Genomic DNA, 19672 nt, shown 5'->3' with positions numbered 1-19672 from the left:
TATGATCACGAATATAACAATTTAATTATTATTATACATTAATGTAAATATATGATCAAATTTCAGTTTGACCAAAACATCAAATCATAGGTCAATAAATTCCATCCTTGTATAACTTTTGAATAAAAAATAAGGTAATGTTATACAGACTATGTAGCTCTTTAATATCATTTATAATTTGATATTCCGTGTTAATTTAGAAATTTATGACAAAATTATGCGCAAATTAATGTATTATGATGTGGAATATTATTTTTTTTCTTTTGTTTTTTCCATTTTTATCTTTTTATATGTAGTCTTAAGGGTTAAGTATAACATTAACCTCTGTTTTTTTAGTTGTATTATTTTTACAAATTGAAAATTTCAAATGAAAGACATAACTTTTGTTTAAGTAAGACCCCGTTCACTTCACCTTATTATTTTCTACTGAACTAAATGTCTATTATATTGTCTTCTTAGAGTTACTGATTTTTTACTAAACTGGAATAATATGACCTTACTTTAATAAACTTTTTCTATCTCTAAGAGTACGCAATTTATAAAGTGATGCAATCATGCTAGTATTACCTCCGTTTCATATTATTTGCAACAATTAGACATTTTTCCTCTCTATTTTATATCAAATTGTTGCAAATAATATGAAACGGGTAGTAAAATGGAAATATTAAAATAATAATAAAAAAAAATAATAAAAAAATGACATTTTCAATTTTAGCAAGCTTTCCAGATTCCCCGCAAAAATAGTAGGTGCAAACATGGAGTATATAGGAGTAAACCACTGCTGCTCCAAAATTAGCACTTTCCCATATACTAATTTCTCTCTCCTTTTTCACAACACTTCTGAGAAATCTTGCCATTTTTCTCTGAAATCTCAACTCAAAAACCCTGATATTAAAATGACCAAGAAACCCAGTATTATCAAAGATAATAATAATGGGTCTACTTTGATTCAAAAAGAAGTTACTAGAACTGATTTTCCTCCCGATTTTGTGTTTGGCGTTGCAACTTCTGCTTATCAGGTATTTATTTGTTCAATTTTATTTGTTTGAATTCATTTGATTAGATAATCTGAAAGAGGGAAAAATACCCACCAAAAAAATTCAATTTTATCACACTAAATTTAAGCTATTTTTGATTGTTTTGTTGTTGGATGATAGGTTGAAGGAGGGTGGAATGAGGGTAACAAAGGTCCTAGTATTTGGGATGCTTTTACTCATATTGAAGGTAATAATGAGTTTGATGGGATTTTTTTTAATGTTTGGATAAGATATATTGATTTGATTTATTTGGTATTTTGTTGTTGGGTTAGGAAAAATTGTTGATGGAAGTAATGGTGATGTAGCAGTTGATCAATACCATCGTTACAAGGTTGGTTGATTCTAAATGTTACATTTTTATGAAAAAAAAAAACTTCTGCTTTTTGTTTATATCTTACATGTATGTAATATGTATACTAAGCTACTCCGAATCTCCGATTGGTGTTAGACATTGGTACGTGTCCAAGTGTTAGAGTTAATTATTATATGAATAACTTTCGTGTTTTTGGTACAAAATGAAGAGTCCGAGTAATATAGGTTATACATAAGCCTAATTGTTTGGTTCTCATGGTAACAGGAAGATGTAGAACTCATATCTACATTGGGTTTTGAAGCGTACCGGTTCTCAATTTCATGGTCCCGCATATTTCCCGGTACAAATTTTACTAGTATATACTTGGTGTGTTACATTTTACTAGTATCTTCTATTTTTATGTTAGTACTTTGTCTGTCTAGAAATAGTAGTCCTATATGATTGTGTTAAAATATAAGTATGTATGAAAAAAAGTTGTTGCATTTCTTAGAATAGCTCTAGTTTGTAATTGGATTTCTTGTTTTAAACTTACTAAAATTGTGTAAAATGGGAAATTGCAAATTTAACTAACTATTGTGAAGGAATTTTGGTTATATTGTGCCTTGTGTTAAGACAATCAATACTGCACGGAGGGGAGTTTTTAGTGTGTCAATTGTTCTCACATGAAATGGTTTTTTTCTATGCTTTCAGACGGCCTCGGGACTAAGGTTAATGATGAAGGGATAAATTACTACAACAATCTTATTAATACTCTTCTCGAGAAAGGTATAAATTCCTGACTTTACTTAAAATAGTTTAACATCATGGAGCAATGAAAACGATGTTATGTGCCAATTTGCAGGTATACAACCTTATGTTACTTTGTACCATTGGGACCTTCCTTTACATCTCCAAGAGTCAATGGGAGGATGGATGAATAGGGACATTGTGTGAGTACTTCTCATGAACTTTAATGTTAGGGGTAGAAGCAAATGAGCCTCTAAAATGAAACTCCATGCTTTGAAACTGAATTCATATTACTCAATAACCAACCACAGAAGAGTATTAGCTTTTATTACATTATTTTCTGCTATCTTGTTTAGTTTTGCCAAGATGAATTGGTGTTCTCACGCTAGGTTGTCTAATATGGTTTCAACAACTGGCAAATACCAGAAAATATTTTACAATGTATGCGGAAGCTTGCTTTGCAAATTTTGGGGATAGAGTTAAACACTGGATTACGTTTAATGAGCCTCTTCAAACTTCTATCAACGCCTATGGTATTGGGATATTTGCCCCTGGAAAATGCGAAGATTCATATTTGGTAGCCCATCATCAAATCCTGGCCCATGGTTCTGCTGCTTCAGTCTATAAAGACAAGTACCAGGTATCAATTTTCCTAAATTGACTCCACAGTATGAATAGCTGTATGAAATGCATTGCTTGAAGCTATAGCTGATTTGTTGCTGTCGACTTCCATAAGAAACCAAAATGATTTCCAACACTTCCAACTTATCTCAATGATGTCACCCCATCATTTACTAATCAACTGGTTGTGTTATTGCCCTGATGACTGAGATAAGCTGGAAACCTTAATCATTGAGATTCGAAGGAGGCCATGAGCATGACTGATTTTTTTTTTTTATTGAAAACAATTAATAATGCTCTTGGTGAGGCTTTTTTAATGCATTATTACCCAGGCCTTTACTGATATGCAATTCTTTTGTCCTTCTTTTCCCCCCTCCATCCAGGAAAAGCAAGGTGGACAGATTGGGTTGGTGGTAGATTGTGAATGGGCTGAAGCAGCATCAGAGAGTGTTGAAGACAAAATTGCTGCTGCACGACGCCTTGATTTCCAGCTAGGATGGTATCTAACTTCCTGTTTCATGCAGTTTGTTTGTTTTTTTTTTTTTTTTTTGACATGTTCATGCAGTTATATTTGGTTATCAAGCTTCGAGTCAATCTTTGATTGACTGATGGACCTGTATTTTTTTTCTAGTCTTGGAGCAGAGCTGAACTAATGCTCTTTCCTCTTGTTGGAGGAACTGATCATTTAATATCCTGTTTTCCATAGGTATTTGGATCCAATATATTATGGAGACTATCCCCAAGTAATGCGCAAAAAACTTGGGGAGAGGCTTCCTATATTCTCTCAGGAAGACAGAGACTTGCTTCAGAACTCCATAGACTTCCTTGGTATAAATCACTACACTACTAGGTACATAGCACATTCAACTGCTGATCCTGAAGGGCATGAATATTACGCAGCACAAGAGATGGAGAGAATTGGTAATGCTGAATCCTTAAGGACCCTTTTATTTATTTGTTATCTGTTCTTATCTGTCTTCTTGTTTCATAACCAGCTGAATGGGAAGAGGGTGAATCAATTGGTGAGAAGGTATTGTTCAGCTCCTTTGGAAGTGTTTTTTTTTTTCCTGTGACTTGTATCATTACTGATTTTCTATATTCACTTGACTGGCAGGCTGCATCATCCTGGCTATATGTAGTTCCTTGGGGATTTAAGAAACTTCTTACTTACGTAGCAAAGAAATACAACAATCCTACAATTTATGTTACTGAGAATGGTATAGTTCTTCCTTTGAAAGATTATATTTAGTCATTCAATAATTTGGCTAAACCAACCTTCTCCCCACCACTTCCCCAAACTTAAGGAAGAAATAGAAAGAAATGAAGAACACATGGATAGTGAATAGATCAACTTGTGAAGCTATTTATATGGTGGCAGGTATGGATGATGAAAACGATGACTTGGCTGAGCTCCATGAGGTGCTAGATGACAAGTTGAGAGTCACTTACTTCAAGGGCTATGTTGCTGGTGTTGCAGAAGCAATCAAGTAAGCATCTTAAATTTAGGCATTAGATGTTCTAATGGGGATTAGTTCCTTAATCACCTATGTCATGGATGGAGTTTACATGTCACTTGCTTATTCTCCCTCATCAATCATGTTATACATCTTGTGTGGTTTGTGGTGAACTGATGACTGATGATTGGCATATTGAGATTCTAAAATCGGTGTATTCTAGCTGCCTACTTACTCATAGAATACTTGTTGATTGGTTGTATTGTGTGTGTTCTTTTCACCTGATTTATTTAACTGGACTGGTTTTTGCTCAACTAAAGTGACTTATATTGTTTTTTTTTTTTTTTTTTTTTTTTTTTTAGTTTTTTGCTGTTTAAGACTGAACTGTACTAAACTAAATTGATTTATTTAAGATAGATTTTTTACTGAAACTTGTAGAAGTGTTAAATCAGTTGAGGAGAATGAGCCTTGACCTTTGTTGATGAGACATAATTTATATTTTGTTTGGATCCAATATATTTTGGAGATTATCCCCAAGTAATGCGTGAAAAGCTTGGTGTGAAAACTTATATTAAGTATATCGTTCAAATGTTCAATGCCATCTTCTTTATGTTTTTCTATATAAAATATGCTACATGTACTTCTAGTCTTCTACTAATAATTGATCAACAGGGATGGCGTCAATGTGAAAGGATACTTTGCATGGTCTTTGTTGGACAACTTTGAATGGCAACAAGGTTACACCAAGCGGTTCGGTTTAGTTTATGTAGACTACAAGAATGGACTTTCTCGGCATCCAAAATCCTCCGCATATTGGTGGATGCGATTTTTGAAGGGCAACAAGGGGAAAGATGGTAAAGAAGAGTGATTTTTATTGTATCCTCGATCTCATTGAAAACAGAGTATTACAAGATAACAACTTACAGATTATAACCTAAACATTCTCTAACTAGCGCTGTGAACTTGTGAAGGCTACCAATATACATTCAGCAAATTTGGTTATACTTCTTTTTTGGTCCTTAGTTTGGCTTTGTTTTCTTTGGTGTGTTTTTATATGTTTTTGTTAGAACTTCCTGCCAATAAAACAAGGGTTATACTTGGATTGCTTACTATTACCAACTTATATGATCCAACATGTTTTTCTCCAAATTTCCTTCTGAAAGTACTTATGGATCAGCCAATATATGATGAAGTTGGTCAATGTATTGTCCAACACTCCCATGACTTCTAAAGTTCAGATAAATTGCCTTACAAAATGCAAATATTTCAAGCTATACTCAGAAACATTAACATTGTTGTAAAATCTACATTAACATTGTTGTCTTAAGTATAAAAACTACTGCAATATCAACCCTGAAGAAAGTTCTCAAGTCCTCAGAAGATGGTGTAAATAAGGGAAAGTGAAACGCAGGACATTCAATGGAAAACTCGACAACTATTAGGTTATCAATAAAAATATCTCAAATTGCATGATTATCAATTTTACATATATATCATATATACAAATATTATTGCAGGATTAACGTTACAAGACATTCTACAATGCCTACCCATGATACATGTGCTAAAAACCTTACAATTTCCCAGCCCTCAGCCTCCTTGTTAACCTACTAATCACCCAAAAATATTAAAGTAAAAAGCATAACTTAGACAAAGAATAAATTATGGGAGATCCATGCCCCAAAATCTAAGCTACGTCAACTAACTAGAACTACACGGCTATTCACCAATCTACCTTCCTGTGTGTTTGGGATCAGAATTCTGATTTCAGGAGCTTTCCTCTAGGATTTATTTTAATGTCGCAGAAAGCAGTCTCCTGCTCCGCTTGTACGTAATCCTTAGTTTTGAGGACCTGTAAAACATTGCCAAAAGCATTCATTTTCCATCACGTGAAATCATTTCAAATAATTTGATTGTTTCTTACTAACAGAGTTCATCTCCCTTCTATCTTATAATATGATAGTTGACGTACCAGTGTCTCAAAAAACATTCTCGAGGCTTCTTTCCGAGTTTTCCCAACCAACAGGCTGTCCAAGGAAATAGCCTTCTTGGCTTGATCAGATTCCTTTTCAAACAAGCCTTGAAGATAGTTGGCAACAGCTCTGACAAGACAAAACAAAACAATACATATCAGAATTAAACATACCAGGGTCAAAAAACAACCTTTTAGATTCAGATTTTAAGTGAAGACCAATGTCAATGTCAATATCCATTTCATTTCTGCCCAACTCAGCTTTTGAGTTTAGATCTGAATCAAGCTGAAATTCCTGTCTTCTTTAGACCAAGTAGCTTATATGTTTGCTAAATTCAATATCTACCCTAATTTGAGCATCACAGCAACAACACCCACTCCCACACCCCATGTTACATTTTATATATTTATATATGAAATAGAATAAAAGATGAACACACACCTGGTACGAGAAGACCAGCCACTGTTGTCTAGAATGCGTTTCTCTTCTGGATTAGGCATATCACTTTCATAGTCTTCAGCAACATCGTCATCATCAACATTCAAGAAGTCTGATTGGCCAAGAGCAGATTAGATCATTATTTTTAGCTATAAACTCGTTTAGCACCAATAATGGTTGGAATATAGATTTGAACAACAATAACAAAGCCTTAATCCCAAAGTGATGGGGGTTGGGTATGGAGTTTAACATTTTTTTAAAAAAAAAAAAGAGAAAGAATTAGGGACAACTATAAATAAACATAAAAAACAACCAAAGGCAGGCTTTATGAAGCTCAGCTGCACACCTATTTTAAATCCAAAATGTAAGATATCACATCTGCTTGTTTACATATCACAATAAATGTAAACAGCCATCTACAATTATGGTTAAGGTTAACTAACAAAAATACTACCTCCGTTACACGTTAAGTGCAACAAAGAGGCTTGCACACTTCCCAAGACAAAAAATGAAAAGGTTGATTAGCAAAAATATGGGCTTGTGATTATGACAGAATTAGTAAATTAAGAATCTCAACCCAACCATCATTATCACCCACTGCACCACCACCACCACCCATGTTCGCCACCAACAACAACCGACACAACCACCAACCATCGAACGAACCACCGAAACCACCTTATTAACCACCGAAAGTACCATACCAGCCGCCGAAACCACCATACCAATGCACCACACTACCACCGAGATACAAAACCCCCCCTTAGACCTACCAAAAACCCCGCCATAAACACCTAAAACCACCACCCACCCCGAAGGCACCACAAACCCACTTATAAAACCGGTCATAATCCCCCTTAATTCACCTCCCATATTTGCCAATTTTGCATTAGATTTGAGTTCAAACTTAATCTTACTTTCCGATGCCCTTTCGCTTTGCAATTTCTAGGGTTTTAATTTCAAATTCGACAAGGGGGGCGGGGACTCTCACGAGGAGGGGCAGCGACTTCTACAAGGAGGGGTTAGAGGTCGAAACGACGACCTTTGGTGGTCGTGGTGTTACCTGTTAAGGTCGCAGTGGTCGATGGTTTGTGGTGGTCATGGTGTCGGTGGTGAACGGGTGATGTTGGTGGTATGGTTTTAGTGGTGTTGGTGGTAGAATTGATCTTGGGTTGGTGGTGTTTGCGGTGGTCATTGATGATGGTGGTGGTTGCAGGTATAAGAGAAGAAAGGGGGCAGGAGAGAGAAGGGGGTGATTATTTGATTAATTAAATTTGGGTTAGCAAATTAAGTAATGTTATTAATTTTAAATTGGGGGCATTATGGTAATTTCATTTTAAAAAATTTACCTAAAAAGGACAGAAGTTTTTTGTTGCACATAATGTGTAACATCCGTTTTTGGAAAATGTTGCACAAAACATGTAACGGAGGTAGTACAAGAAAAGAACGTCCAACCTGTATCATGCTCAATGGCATCTGTCCCAAACTCCTGCATCACAAAGGCAAACATAATAATAATCTTAGTAACTCCTTAAAAGAAAAGAAATAGTACTACGTAAAATATAAGAAAGAACTTCACGTGGGCATATAACATCAAGGCAGTAAGTACCCTGTTTCAAATAGATAATGCAAATTTTAAGCATGGGTAAGTCAAATTCACTAATCTTTTATATATATACACAAAAGCAAGATACAAACATGTTGTCCCTTCTAAAACATATATGCTACATGTTAAATTACGCAATAATACATCTATTTAAAAATAATGCTATACAATAGGCCAAGTAATTGCACTAAAATCTAAAGTGCATTTAATTAAGGTTTTCTTTTTCCATAAGAGTATTTAACAAACCGACCATGCTTCAAGTGCTACCTAAATTGACCTTGTTACTATTAAGCACTAACTACGCAACTAAATTCCAATTCTTTTCCTTGTCATGGCTTTTTAATCTTCTGATGTAGACAGTAGACTAGCAACATAATTTCAAAGCAGAAATAAAAACAGAAAAAAGAAGAATTTCATAAACTACCCTTTTTTGAAAAAATTTTATATGAAAAGACATCTCATTATACTAATTTTATCGTATGATTCTTAATCACCACAATAAAAACCAAACAAGCAATTAAGCAAAACACTGACTTTGAATTCTTGAATAATCACAAACGACTGATTTAAATTGCATTCAAATATGCCTTAAGTTGGATGTCCCTGCACATGCATTATGACAGCATAAACAAACAGCAGCAAAAAAAGGAAAAGTACCCTGAAAACAGACCATTTAGAGTACAAATAAAGTGATAAGCAGATACCATCAGATGATGAACCCCAATCCAATTCCAATGTCCACTAAAAATACAAAAACATGCATTCAACTTTGCCATATTGATGATAAAAGTTGACTTAAAAACACTTACAGCATTGTTTCCGGTGTCAATATACTCAGAAGGAATGGAAGTAGAGTCAGTGACTATATTTGGGTCAGCTTCCCAATATTGTAGGCCCTCCCTCTCATTTGATGTTGTAACTCGAGAGCTTAAATCAGCTTCTACTGAATGTGATAAATCCACTTTCACATCCTCACAAATAATATTTGAAGATAGGCAACTACCATCAACTTTTAGACCTGAACCAGAGGTATCATTCTTGTTTGTAGTCCCAAGCTCATCTGGATGACAATTGTCAATAGTTTGGTCCGAAGTCAGGCAAGCCGTGTCTTCAAGGGCAAAAGACTCGGAGACGGTGGAATTTTGAACAGCCAATAAGCAAGTATCCTGGAAACCCCTCATCTCTATACTGGAATCAACACCTTCCCTTTTTTCCATCACATGTTCACCGTCTGACCTCTCGTCTAAATCAACATTCCCAGAGACACCAACATCCACCCCTACATCTCGTATACCTGATCCAGAAACTCCCTCTGCTGTAGAAGCATCTCCAATTGTACAGTCTGCAATACACCTCTGATCGAGTATTTCGCCTGATGCATCGATATGCATAGGAATAATTACATCACTCGATTTATTTAGCAATGGTGAACAATCTATAGTATCATCCGTTGATTTACAATTAATATCAGGAGCAGACACTGGCTCGGCTTCTACGGTAACAGAATGAATTGTTTCACCACCAACTGGAGATCTCACATCATCAACCTTTTCTACAGAAACATCATGCAGAGACAACTGTTTTGTGACCTCATTATCTACAATCTCTACCTCCTTAAGCATAGTACTACCATCTACAATGGATGCCAATTCTTGTTCAAATGGAGTCTCCAACAGAATCCCGCCACCCTCAACTGCAGCAATAGATGGAACAAGAGTCCCCATGGACTCAGTCTCCTCATCGAGCTTTGACCTTGAGATATCAGCATTAGAGAGTACAACAATTCCCAAATTTTCAGTTTCCTCACCACGTGCTGACTTAATACTGATGTCTGCCTCACTTGCTCCTTTAGTTCCTTCATCACAATAAATTGTGATTCCATTCAAATCAATTGCCTCATCATCCAATGATCTCAATACAGGGAACATTCCTGAAGCAAAACAAACATCCAGACATATTAAGTAATCTCTTGATGGAGAACTAACACATAAGCCAACAGATAGTTTCCACCAGAATTGGTTGCAGTATAAGTTGAAACATGGGCTAGAAACTAGCAAACTACAAAAACAAAATTGATCTATTACAAGAAAGAAACAAGCAGATACCACGTGTTCACAGAAAAAAGTAGTCCCAAATTGCCAATCATTAACTAACATAAACGTAAACTATATTAACTATAAGCCTGCAAGCATTGCAAGAGGACATGCATACATAGAGATAACCATATAATAATTATAATCAATTAGCATTACTAATGCAATTCCCAGCATAATTGCGAAAAGGTTCAAGGCTCAACAAAGCAAAAATAAGTTCAACAGAGCACAAAACTATCTACTAATGCAATTCTGGATAATAATTCTTAGATCACACAAATGATAGCAATAAGTTCAACAATCCAACCCTTACTTTCATTATAGTAGAGCAACAAATAATTGTTTTCTTATTATTTACCTGTAAATACAGGTTCAGTGAAAACCTCGTCCTCTAAAAACTGTTTCTGAAGCATCCAAACTTCAAGTTTCGTACACGGAGCCTTCTTCCTCACACGGCGTATATCATCAGTATCTGTTAGTTGCTGCCTTATTGTGCTGAGAAAATAGCAATCAGTGTTCAGAAACTTAAACGTGAAAAATAAGGCATTACCCTTACCAAGAAGTATAGAAGCCATATGATAGCCTTTACTATAGAAGACCAACACACATAATAAAGCCTAGTGTCAAAGTAAACCCATAAAATACATTCCCAAAGTAAAAATATGCACACTATTATGCTCCAAAGAAATCCTAGGAATGAGTTGATACAAATTACAAAACAAACCCACAAATTAAAGCCAGCTAACAGCAGATAACACTACAGAATGACTGCAGATGATAAAAGCCAGAAATCACAATATAGAACTCCTAAATATTTATCTACTTAGGTTTGGAAGAATTTCTTCCAATAAGCAGTAATACAAAGTCTGACATTTATCTGGGTATAGATGAACGTCAAAGAAAGAATCCAACATCAAGCAAGCACAAAAACGTGCCAGAAAACCAAAACTTACTCGCCGTGCAGTACTGTAGAATCATCCACAAGCACTTTCCGCTTGTGAGTAAGAGAGCGGGCTGCAGTCCGCTGGCGCTTTGCCCGAACTGTATCAGGAATGGGCGGAGTAGGCTTCATTTTGAATGTTGTAGACCTTCTACCTACTGTGAGAAAAATTTCACAGCCAAAAAAAATAAACACTCGGATCAGCCAGCAAAAATCTCGAGTGAAGGAGTTAATGCCAAGTAAAAAAAAAATAAATAAATAAATAAAAAAAGAGTCCACATCAATAGATTTCCAAGGACAAAAGTTCAATACCTAATATCGAAGATAAAAGGTCATTGTCATCAGGAACTGATTCCACAGTTCCTTTTGACTGAGCTCCACCAGGAGACTCAACTGAATTAAGGCTCTGTATTGTCAAAGTACTCTCGGCAAAACTTCTTTTCCTTCCAGATAAGACGTTTTCATCAATATCATCATCCTTTGCAAAGAATTCATTACCAGGAGTAGAGTCAACAAAAATATTGCCAGACACGTCAGCAGGCAAATTCGGCATCGAAAGCAACATTTCAGTAGGTGGGAAATCAGAAATTTGTAAGTTATTCTCTTTTTCGATATGATTTTCTTCTGCGATCAGGTTGTCTGACTGCTCTCCTATGTTATTGTCAGTGGCACAAGCAACTCCATGAGCTATCTGGTCTGCCTTCGAAATTGGTTCCTCTACATCTGTTGCACGGAATATGTGAGCCAAGAACATTGAAAAGCCAATGAATCAGTTATCAACTTATAATAATCGGTCCCTAACAAATTACTAAAACCCAAGACTAACAAACCTCTGTCAGTTATAGAAATCCCAGCAACATCAGTTGCATCTTCCCTTTCAGAGATAACAGCTGAGTTCAGCCCATCTTCTTGACCAGGGATCTTGGAGTCACAAGCATTAAGGATTTTGGTAGAACACGCCTGAAGCACTGGAGTAGCAAAGCCTGATGACTTTTCATCAATGTTGGATTCAGACGTCTCAGCATTTTTCAGGTTCAGAAAATTTTGATGTCCAGAACCACTAGTAACAACATCCACAGTACCAAGAACAGCAGGACCAACAGATGATTTATTATTTTCTGCTTCACAATCATGTAGTGGATGATGATTGTCAATCCCATTAAGATCAGTTTTGCTGCAGCCAGCATAGGATTCACAACCTTGAACCTCCGCGTCAACTTCGGGAACTGGCACAGCAGTCGCACTTGTACCTGTTTCATCAACATCACAGCATCCTCTGGATTCCATGTCAGCAGCTATGATTCTTTGATTCTCCGCATTATCCTGACCATTGGTTGCCTCTATGTGCTTATCAAAGGTAGCAGGCTGAGGTAAGCCAGAGGATGTGAATTCCATGGTTTCAGTTCCAAGTGTTTTCTCTTTTTCATCATCCAGCTCATTCATAGAATGAACATTCCCGTTAGAATGGAGCTCAGTGCCACCTACATCAGAGGGCTCCACAGGACTTGAAGCAGTTTCTTTTGCGGCCACTTCACACGGATTCTGATCCTCATCCATATGATCATCACTGACCTGTATTTCTTCTTTAGCGCTAGGTAAGTTTGGCTCTTCTGTTAATCCTGGAGTTGAAGGTGCCTGGATATTTAACAATATAAGCAATCTAAAGGAATTCCCATTTTCTTGAACATACAGATGAAAGACTAAAAACGTAATTATAAATTGAAATAAAATTGCATGAGCATGAATGCGAGCACACAATAAAGGAACCCTGTCTTACCAGATAAACAATTACAAAGGTCTCCAATCCCCAAAAAAAAGAGTTAAAGAAGACTAACAGAATGGGTGAAGCAGAAACCTAACCTGGATAATAAAATTATTAGTGTTTGAAGCCAACGGAGGATCAAAAATCCCCTCATTATGGTCATCATCATCTTTGAAAGGTGAAGATTCTTTTGTGGATTCCTGAGGACCAGCACTGGAAACAAAGACGTAACAAAAATTAGACGAACTGAAGAAAAGGTCAAACCACCAAATGTTTTTTAAAAAAGAACCTTTGTCAAAAACTGTCACAATTTCTAAGCAACGTATAGAATGTAAATAAGGGATTAAACGAGGAAGAGGGAGACCAAAGATGACTTGGTTGGAAGGAGTGAGGAAGGATATGAAGTGCATGGATTTACGTGAGGATGAAGTTTTGGATCGTAAGGGATGGAGGAGAAAGATTTATGTTGATGACTACACGGAATAATCAAATTTGGTTCATGTTAGCCGACCCCACTTTTGGGATTAAGGCTTTGATTGATTGATTGATTGATTGATTGTATAGAATGTAAATAAGCAAAAAGATCAATCTTCCAAGAGGGACACAGCATACAGAAAGGAAGACTTCCATCAAGTCTCTCTTGTCAATAACAATCCAGCAATTAAAAATAGCAAACAAACATATCAATAACAGTTATTACTAATACTCTCACCCGCCCCACTCCCTTGGTGGCACTGTATTGGAAGGCATATGACATTGCGTCTATGGTAGAAAACATCATTTATATATAGGACGAAGGAAAGAAGAGAAGAAACAAGTTTCGGTGTACTTATATGACTTCCACAATCTCCTAAAAACAAAATTATCAGCTTAAGCACAAGGTAATACAATAAACATATCCACACCCCAAGCTCCAAATGCTTTCAAATAATCAGCATTTACCATTAGTATGGGAAAATTATATTGACTATTAAAATTATTTTAAAGCATAATCTTTATGCAAGTGGATGATAGCATAAATGCACATTGAATCTCTTACTCTGTCTCAACCAAAATTCCACTTGTTCCTGCAGCATCTCCCTTGTCCATAAATAATTCCTGCATGTGGAGCGGTATTGGGTTAGAGAACATAAAAGACCAAAATAAGCTCTATCAAGCCAAGCATATGATAGCTAATATGGAAATTCCCATAAGTCCTATACATCCGAAAAGTTCTAGCCTTACAATATAAAGATCCAATATATGTTTTTGAAACTAATTTCCATCACTTAGGAAATAATCACTAATACCACCAAGGATGCACGGATTCGCCAATCAGGTGCCGTCTCCTGTACTAGAAACGCATCTGGGACGGGTACGGTACGCCGTACGGGTACGCCTAGGATACGTCCCCAAACCGTCCCCATCAAAAGTGGTACGCATGGCAATTTGGGGACGTTTAGCATCTTGATCAGAAACGTAACGGGTACGGAAAAGCGCAATTTCTGACATTTCCTATGAAGCCCAGCCCATTTTTTTTTAAAAAAAAAACCAAATCAGTAGAATACTTACCTAATTGTTGATTTCCCCCAATTCTCAAAAACCCTAAAACTTTCGAACTCTGATTTTGTTTCTCCAACCGTCCGATCTGATTCAAGGCGGCGACCGGAGACCACCTGCGACTCGATCTGTTTGATACTTTGAGAGTTTGAGTGTTTTCTTTAATCTGTTTGATACTTTGAGAGTTTGAGAGTTTTATTTCCTTTTTTTTTTTTTATGTGAATCAATGCTAGCATGTGCCTGTTGATATATTTTACTAGTAAAAAATTAAAAGTTATTGTAGATTGCAGTAGGTGCTAGTTTAACTTTCTGCTTTGTTATTTACCTCTTTTATTTATGTATTTAAGACATTAAATACCATAAGATTTCTTTTAAGTTGTGTAATATGGATTTTTTTTTTTTTTCAAAAACTTTTTTATGAATTTTATATTTTGCTGATTTTTTTTGCCATAACCGAGCTGTACCCTTTTTTTGAAATTTTGATTTTTCCATATCCCGTACCCGTTCCATACCCGTATCCGTATCAATGCAACCTAGAATACCACCACCCTGTTCTATACAAACTATAACTCATGAGTCGTGAATCCGGCATATTCCCTTTTTTCATCCCCAATTCCTGACTATAATTTACCCATGAACAAATACCTTAAGAGCATCACTCTCCGTCCACCCAGGAAACAATTGCATTTTAAGTGCTTGTAAATTAAGGGTACGGCAAGGATTCCAAAGAACTTAGTGTAACTCCCATCTTCAGAAGATTCAATAGCTTTGTCAGTCTCAACATAATCGATACAGCAACTGCCTTCCAAATTGCTCTTCCTTGTAATAAATTGATCCTGATTTATAATTACTCCACTCCCTTCCTCTACTCCCTTATTCTCAGGGCTCATAGATACACACAAATAGTATAATTGTCCCATATATGACTTGCAAAATAGTTCAGCATGTGCCAAATGTAGCTCCTCCCCACCACCCACCCTTCTCCTAATTGCCATCTCTTACTGTTCTCCCTTTCTTAGCCCTTCTCTCTTGATGAAAATAAGAAAGAGCTTAGTGAAACTTAGATTGCAAGTACAGAATAAGTGCTACAGCTAAACCAACAATAACCCAATAGCCCAAGTGAACTAAACAATGCCATTATTGAAAGGCCATGAATATTTTATACTCAAACCAATAAATTCATGTTTAGCGACGTATCTAATTGGAAAAAAAATTAATAGTCAACTTCAAATCAGAGTCAATTTAGTAATGTAAGCAAATAAAGAGATGAGCATCTAATTACCTCATCAAGGTCTAAACCAATCTGAGATGCATCACCATCACCAAAACGCTCTGTAACACAGCTAAACTGAATGAATTATAACAAATAAAACATGCAAATACAAATAAAAATAAAAATAATTAAAAAAAAATAAGTAAATAAAAAAAATTAAAAAAAAAATAAAAAAAAAAAAAAAAAAAAAAACAATATTCTGAAGAAAATGTAGTTTCTAAACCAAGAGAAGGATACTGACCATCAGGACCAAATTGTGATGTTGTAAAAGTCACACCCTCCATATTGTCCTGGAGAGTAATTTGTTCTCTTGTACTAACATGATGGTCAACAAAGTTGCTGTAAAGTATGACAATTTGTTAAATTCTGCCCGAAGTATCAATAATTATACTATAAAATTTACTTCTTGCGCACTCCCCCCTCCCCTCAAAAAACCACCCAAAAAAAACGAAAACAGAAAATCAACCTACTACAAGTAGATGGTGCAATGATGGAATACAAATTAAAAATAGAAACCAACCCCTGAAATATATCATTGTCAGGCAACTCAAAATCATCAAGATCAAAGGTCTCTGGCAAAGTAATAGAATGGTATGGTGCTTTAGACTGCTCAGGAGGCAAATCAACTGCTGTAGAGCGAAATGCTTGCTTGACTTTAAGCAAGGCGTCACTGCAATCGTCAAAGAGATAGTTGACTTTCTTTGAATATATCCTAACAACACCAAGCAGCAAATGGCTAGACAACCGGAGAGCGATTGGTACTTCTGGGAACAGTATTGAATCTGTAATACCAGAGAAAGGGGGTAAAATGAGCAAAACATCACGAAAGAATCTGGAAGGTTTAAACTTGCCAGGTCTTAGCAATTAAAGATCTGAAATAATTATTATCAGCCAGATTCACACCTTAGGTTCAGTTTTTTTAAATTTACTACACTTGACACTTGTTACAATCTAAGCGACTGAAAAAGAGAGGGGGGGGGGGGGGGGGGGGGGGGGGGAACAAAAAAAATAGGCGTGAAAAGCGTTGAAATACTTTACCCATCCTATGATATACGAAGTTTAGGCACACAAACCATAACAATCAAAGGGATATTTTTCCATCTAAAATATAAAATACACAGTAGTAGTGAATAAATGAAGGAAAACTTGAAACTTTTCATATATATTGCAGTGTGCATTGCCAAACCCAGGTACAATGTTGTTAAGCAAACATGAGCCTCAGATAAGAGCATCAAATAATGCAACAACAGCCTCCCCATGTACTTAAAGAAAAGACAGCGAGGGGAATTGCAAATAAATCTAGGATTTCCATGTTAGTATTATCAAAAAAAAAATTACCAAATTGAGACAAACCCTAAAGAATCAAAGAAGCACAAATAGCCTCCCCAGTTTAACAGGCTCAGCCTATGGCAACATGAAACACTAATCAACAAAATATTTTTCTTGCAACCAAGCACAAAATTAAGTAAAAGAGTGACCAAAGACGACCCTTCTATCAGATAATACACTTCAATGTAACCAGAAAATTTAGAATAAATAGGACTAGCCAACCCACATCCTTAGTCCTTATGCAAGTTCTCTGGGAAATGGAGGCTGAACAATTAAATTTACTTAAACTCCCTTCAATCATACATAAATGAGAGGTATGCAAGACAAAAACACAAGGATAAAACAAGCCTCTATAAATTATATAATATAAAGGACTACAGGATAGCATTCCTGTTCAAAACGGTTATTAGGCACAAAATGGCAAACAATCAAGACCTACCACTACACAATTTCTAATTGCAATCAACCAAAACATCTCAGCCATCCAAAAATATTTGCTGATGAAAAAAAAAAGGCAAATATGTTCCAACATGCACGGCCAAATCTTTTCCACCCTATATGGCCTATATATTATTGACCTATAAATTTACTATATTAGCACAAATATTCCACCAAGGGATTAAGTAACCTTAAATCATCTGTATCCTCTTAAACCATGTAATAATCATTATCAAGGAAACAAGAATCAGCTGCTGCAACCTGGCATAGCAGGGTGAGTTAATAACTGTGTTTGAACTTACAGCGGCCACAAAACCAGGCAGCGTGAAAACCGTAAACAATCTACATTGACTATAATAATGGTCCTCAAACTGTCATTCCAATTGCAATCATGACTGGATTGAATTCCCTTCTTATCATTGCAAGGTTGAGACATGACGTCCAATTTATACACATTTCAAAAAACCTTTCCTTACTTGGTTGGTAATTTCCATCCCCAAATTATTCTTCTAACATCAAGACTTCCTAATGATATCCTTCTAAATTCTCCACTTAGAGAGCCAAACAAACCTTATCTCATCCTTCACAGCTTCAACCAAAAGAAAGAAAAAACTTCTTACAAGATCATCTGTGAGTTCTTATAAATAGTCATATTTTTATAGGGCTCAAAATTGAAAAATTGTTACACGGAACAATAAAGGTCTTTTCTTCACTCTAATTAAAATCGAATACCATCAATGTCAAAACAAAACAAAGTGAGACCTTTATTAAAATTAGAACAATGGAAGCTTTTTTCTTTGTCTATAGTTACCATAATATTATGTCTAGTGCCAGCCCTCCTCCATCCAAACTATTATTGCCCCGGTTTCGTATCCCACCAATTTAGGAAAATAATATTACACAATCAATCATCAGACTGATATTTTGTGTGGGACATCCTACATAATTTCAACCGCAATTATAACAAAGCAGCAGATGCTCATAGCTAATTTAGCTTCGTAAAGATGGAAAAATATTAATAAACTTAAAAAGATCCAATTCATTGCCAATATGTTTCCTTTGGGGGTAAAACAATTAATACTATCAATTACTAACATATAATCTACCATAAAATTCATATAACTACCAAATATAACGAACATAAACAATCAGTTGTATATAAAAAAAATTCGAACTCTTAAATTAGAAAGGAAAAAAAAAAACTGATTAAATAATAGATTGAACTAACCAACAGAGACGCCAATATCAGTATCAGCGACTTGATTCTTCCGAAGCTTTCGTTCCAGATGAGCTGCAATCCATATAGTCCCCAAAGGCCCTTTCTTTGCCAATATAAACTGCGAATAAAACATTTTTACTCTTCTTCAATCACTTCAAAAACCCTAATTCATCAACTTCAAGTAACCGAATCCTCGAAAAATCATTAATTCGCTTGATAATTCTTCAAATTCAGCAAAACCCTAGAATTTGCTAAATTAAGCTAAAACTTCAACACCGATAAAACCCAATAAATTGAACAATTAACTGAGCTAAATCACCGAAACCCTAACTCCAGTAACTGAAAAAACTACAGAATCTCACAAACACCATGCAAATTCCTCAAACTAACAAATCCTGGAATTCACCGAGCTACCCTAAAAACCTTTCCCCTCCACAAAATAACATCGAAATTGATCAATTCCATCAAATTCAACCAAAAACCAGCAACAAATTGAGCTAATTTCGCCCAATCCCTAACTCTAATAGTTCAAATTGCACAACAAATTCAACTGATAAAGTACCAAAACCAAGCTCAATTTCCAGATTTCAGTTGAAATTTGAAGTATAATTTATGAATTGAGTTGAAAAGTTGAGAATTTAGAGGACTGAAAATCGAGATCGAAAAAGGAGGGAGTTTTCGACGACAAAGAAGAGGAGAGAGAAAATGTCGAAGAGAGAGAAAGTGAAGAAAAAATAAATAAAAAAGGGAAAGAAAGTTAAGTAAGTAAGAGATAGAGAGAGAAAGAATCTAATAAAAAAAAAGGAAAATTAGAGTTAAAAGTTATCTTAATAGATCACCGTTGATTTGGTTGCGTGTTAAGATTTGGGAAGTAATTGACGGTTGAGATTGAAGGAAGAATGCGCGCTGTG

The 19672-nt window shown here is 35.6% G+C and overlaps 2 protein-coding genes across 2 annotated transcripts; one reads left to right on the top strand and one right to left on the bottom strand.

The window, feature by feature from the left end:
* Positions 1 to 809: 809 nt before the first annotated feature.
* On the top strand, positions 810 to 5260 carry LOC145626330 (beta-glucosidase 42-like). The gene is made up of 13 exons (XM_081678758.1): positions 810 to 1019; positions 1158 to 1224; positions 1310 to 1368; positions 1615 to 1690; positions 2041 to 2115; positions 2192 to 2279; positions 2503 to 2716; positions 3081 to 3196; positions 3404 to 3618; positions 3693 to 3727; positions 3812 to 3914; positions 4076 to 4184; positions 4824 to 5260. The coding sequence occupies exons 1-13, from the start codon at positions 897 to 899 to the stop codon at positions 5017 to 5019; spliced, it is 1476 nt and encodes a 491-aa protein (XP_081534884.1). The 5' UTR covers positions 810 to 896; the 3' UTR covers positions 5020 to 5260.
* A 361-nt stretch (positions 5261 to 5621) lies between these two features.
* Positions 5622 to 19509, bottom strand: LOC145628546 (sister chromatid cohesion 1 protein 4-like). The gene is made up of 15 exons (XM_081680872.1): positions 18771 to 19509; positions 16296 to 16557; positions 16017 to 16114; positions 15785 to 15834; positions 14003 to 14061; positions 13062 to 13176; positions 12032 to 12836; positions 11514 to 11924; positions 11215 to 11359; positions 10620 to 10756; positions 8978 to 10098; positions 8018 to 8051; positions 6566 to 6674; positions 6124 to 6253; positions 5622 to 6003 (listed from the first exon to the last, which is right to left on the bottom strand). The coding sequence occupies exons 1-15, from the start codon at positions 18892 to 18894 to the stop codon at positions 5905 to 5907; spliced, it is 3699 nt and encodes a 1232-aa protein (XP_081536998.1). The 5' UTR covers positions 18895 to 19509; the 3' UTR covers positions 5622 to 5904.
* Between the last annotated feature and the right edge of the window lie 163 nt (positions 19510 to 19672).

The sequence above is a fragment of the Chenopodium album genome, chromosome 4 (genome assembly GCF_948465745.1).
Source record: "Chenopodium album chromosome 4, dcCheAlbu1.1, whole genome shotgun sequence".
Lineage (NCBI taxonomy): Eukaryota > Viridiplantae > Streptophyta > Magnoliopsida > Caryophyllales > Amaranthaceae > Chenopodium > Chenopodium album.
The sequence above is the reverse complement of the archived record's forward strand: the minus strand, read 5'-3'. Positions and strand labels throughout refer to the sequence as shown.

What these genes read in the sequence shown, in the direction of transcription:
- LOC145626330 (XM_081678758.1), top strand. Translation starts at nt 897, where the DNA reads ATGACCAAGAAACCCAGTATTATCAAAGATAATAATAATGGGTCTACT. An exon ending in ATGGTCCCGCATATTTCCCG is followed by an intron (nt 1,691 to 2,040) that starts GTACAAATTTTA and finishes CTATGCTTTCAG; the next exon opens with ACGGCCTCGGGACTAAGGTT. An exon ending in CTTGATTTCCAGCTAGGATG is followed by an intron (nt 3,197 to 3,403) that starts GTATCTAACTTC and finishes TGTTTTCCATAG; the next exon opens with GTATTTGGATCCAATATATT.
- LOC145628546 (XM_081680872.1), bottom strand. Translation starts at nt 18,894, where the DNA reads ATGTTTTATTCGCAGTTTATATTGGCAAAGAAAGGGCCTTTGGGGACT. An exon ending in TGATATTGGCGTCTCTGTTG is followed by an intron (nt 16,558 to 18,770) that starts GTTAGTTCAATC and finishes CTGGTATTACAG; the next exon opens with ATTCAATACTGTTCCCAGAA. An exon ending in CACTGAACCTGTATTTACAG is followed by an intron (nt 10,099 to 10,619) that starts GTAAATAATAAG and finishes GTTTTGCTTCAG; the next exon opens with GAATGTTCCCTGTATTGAGA.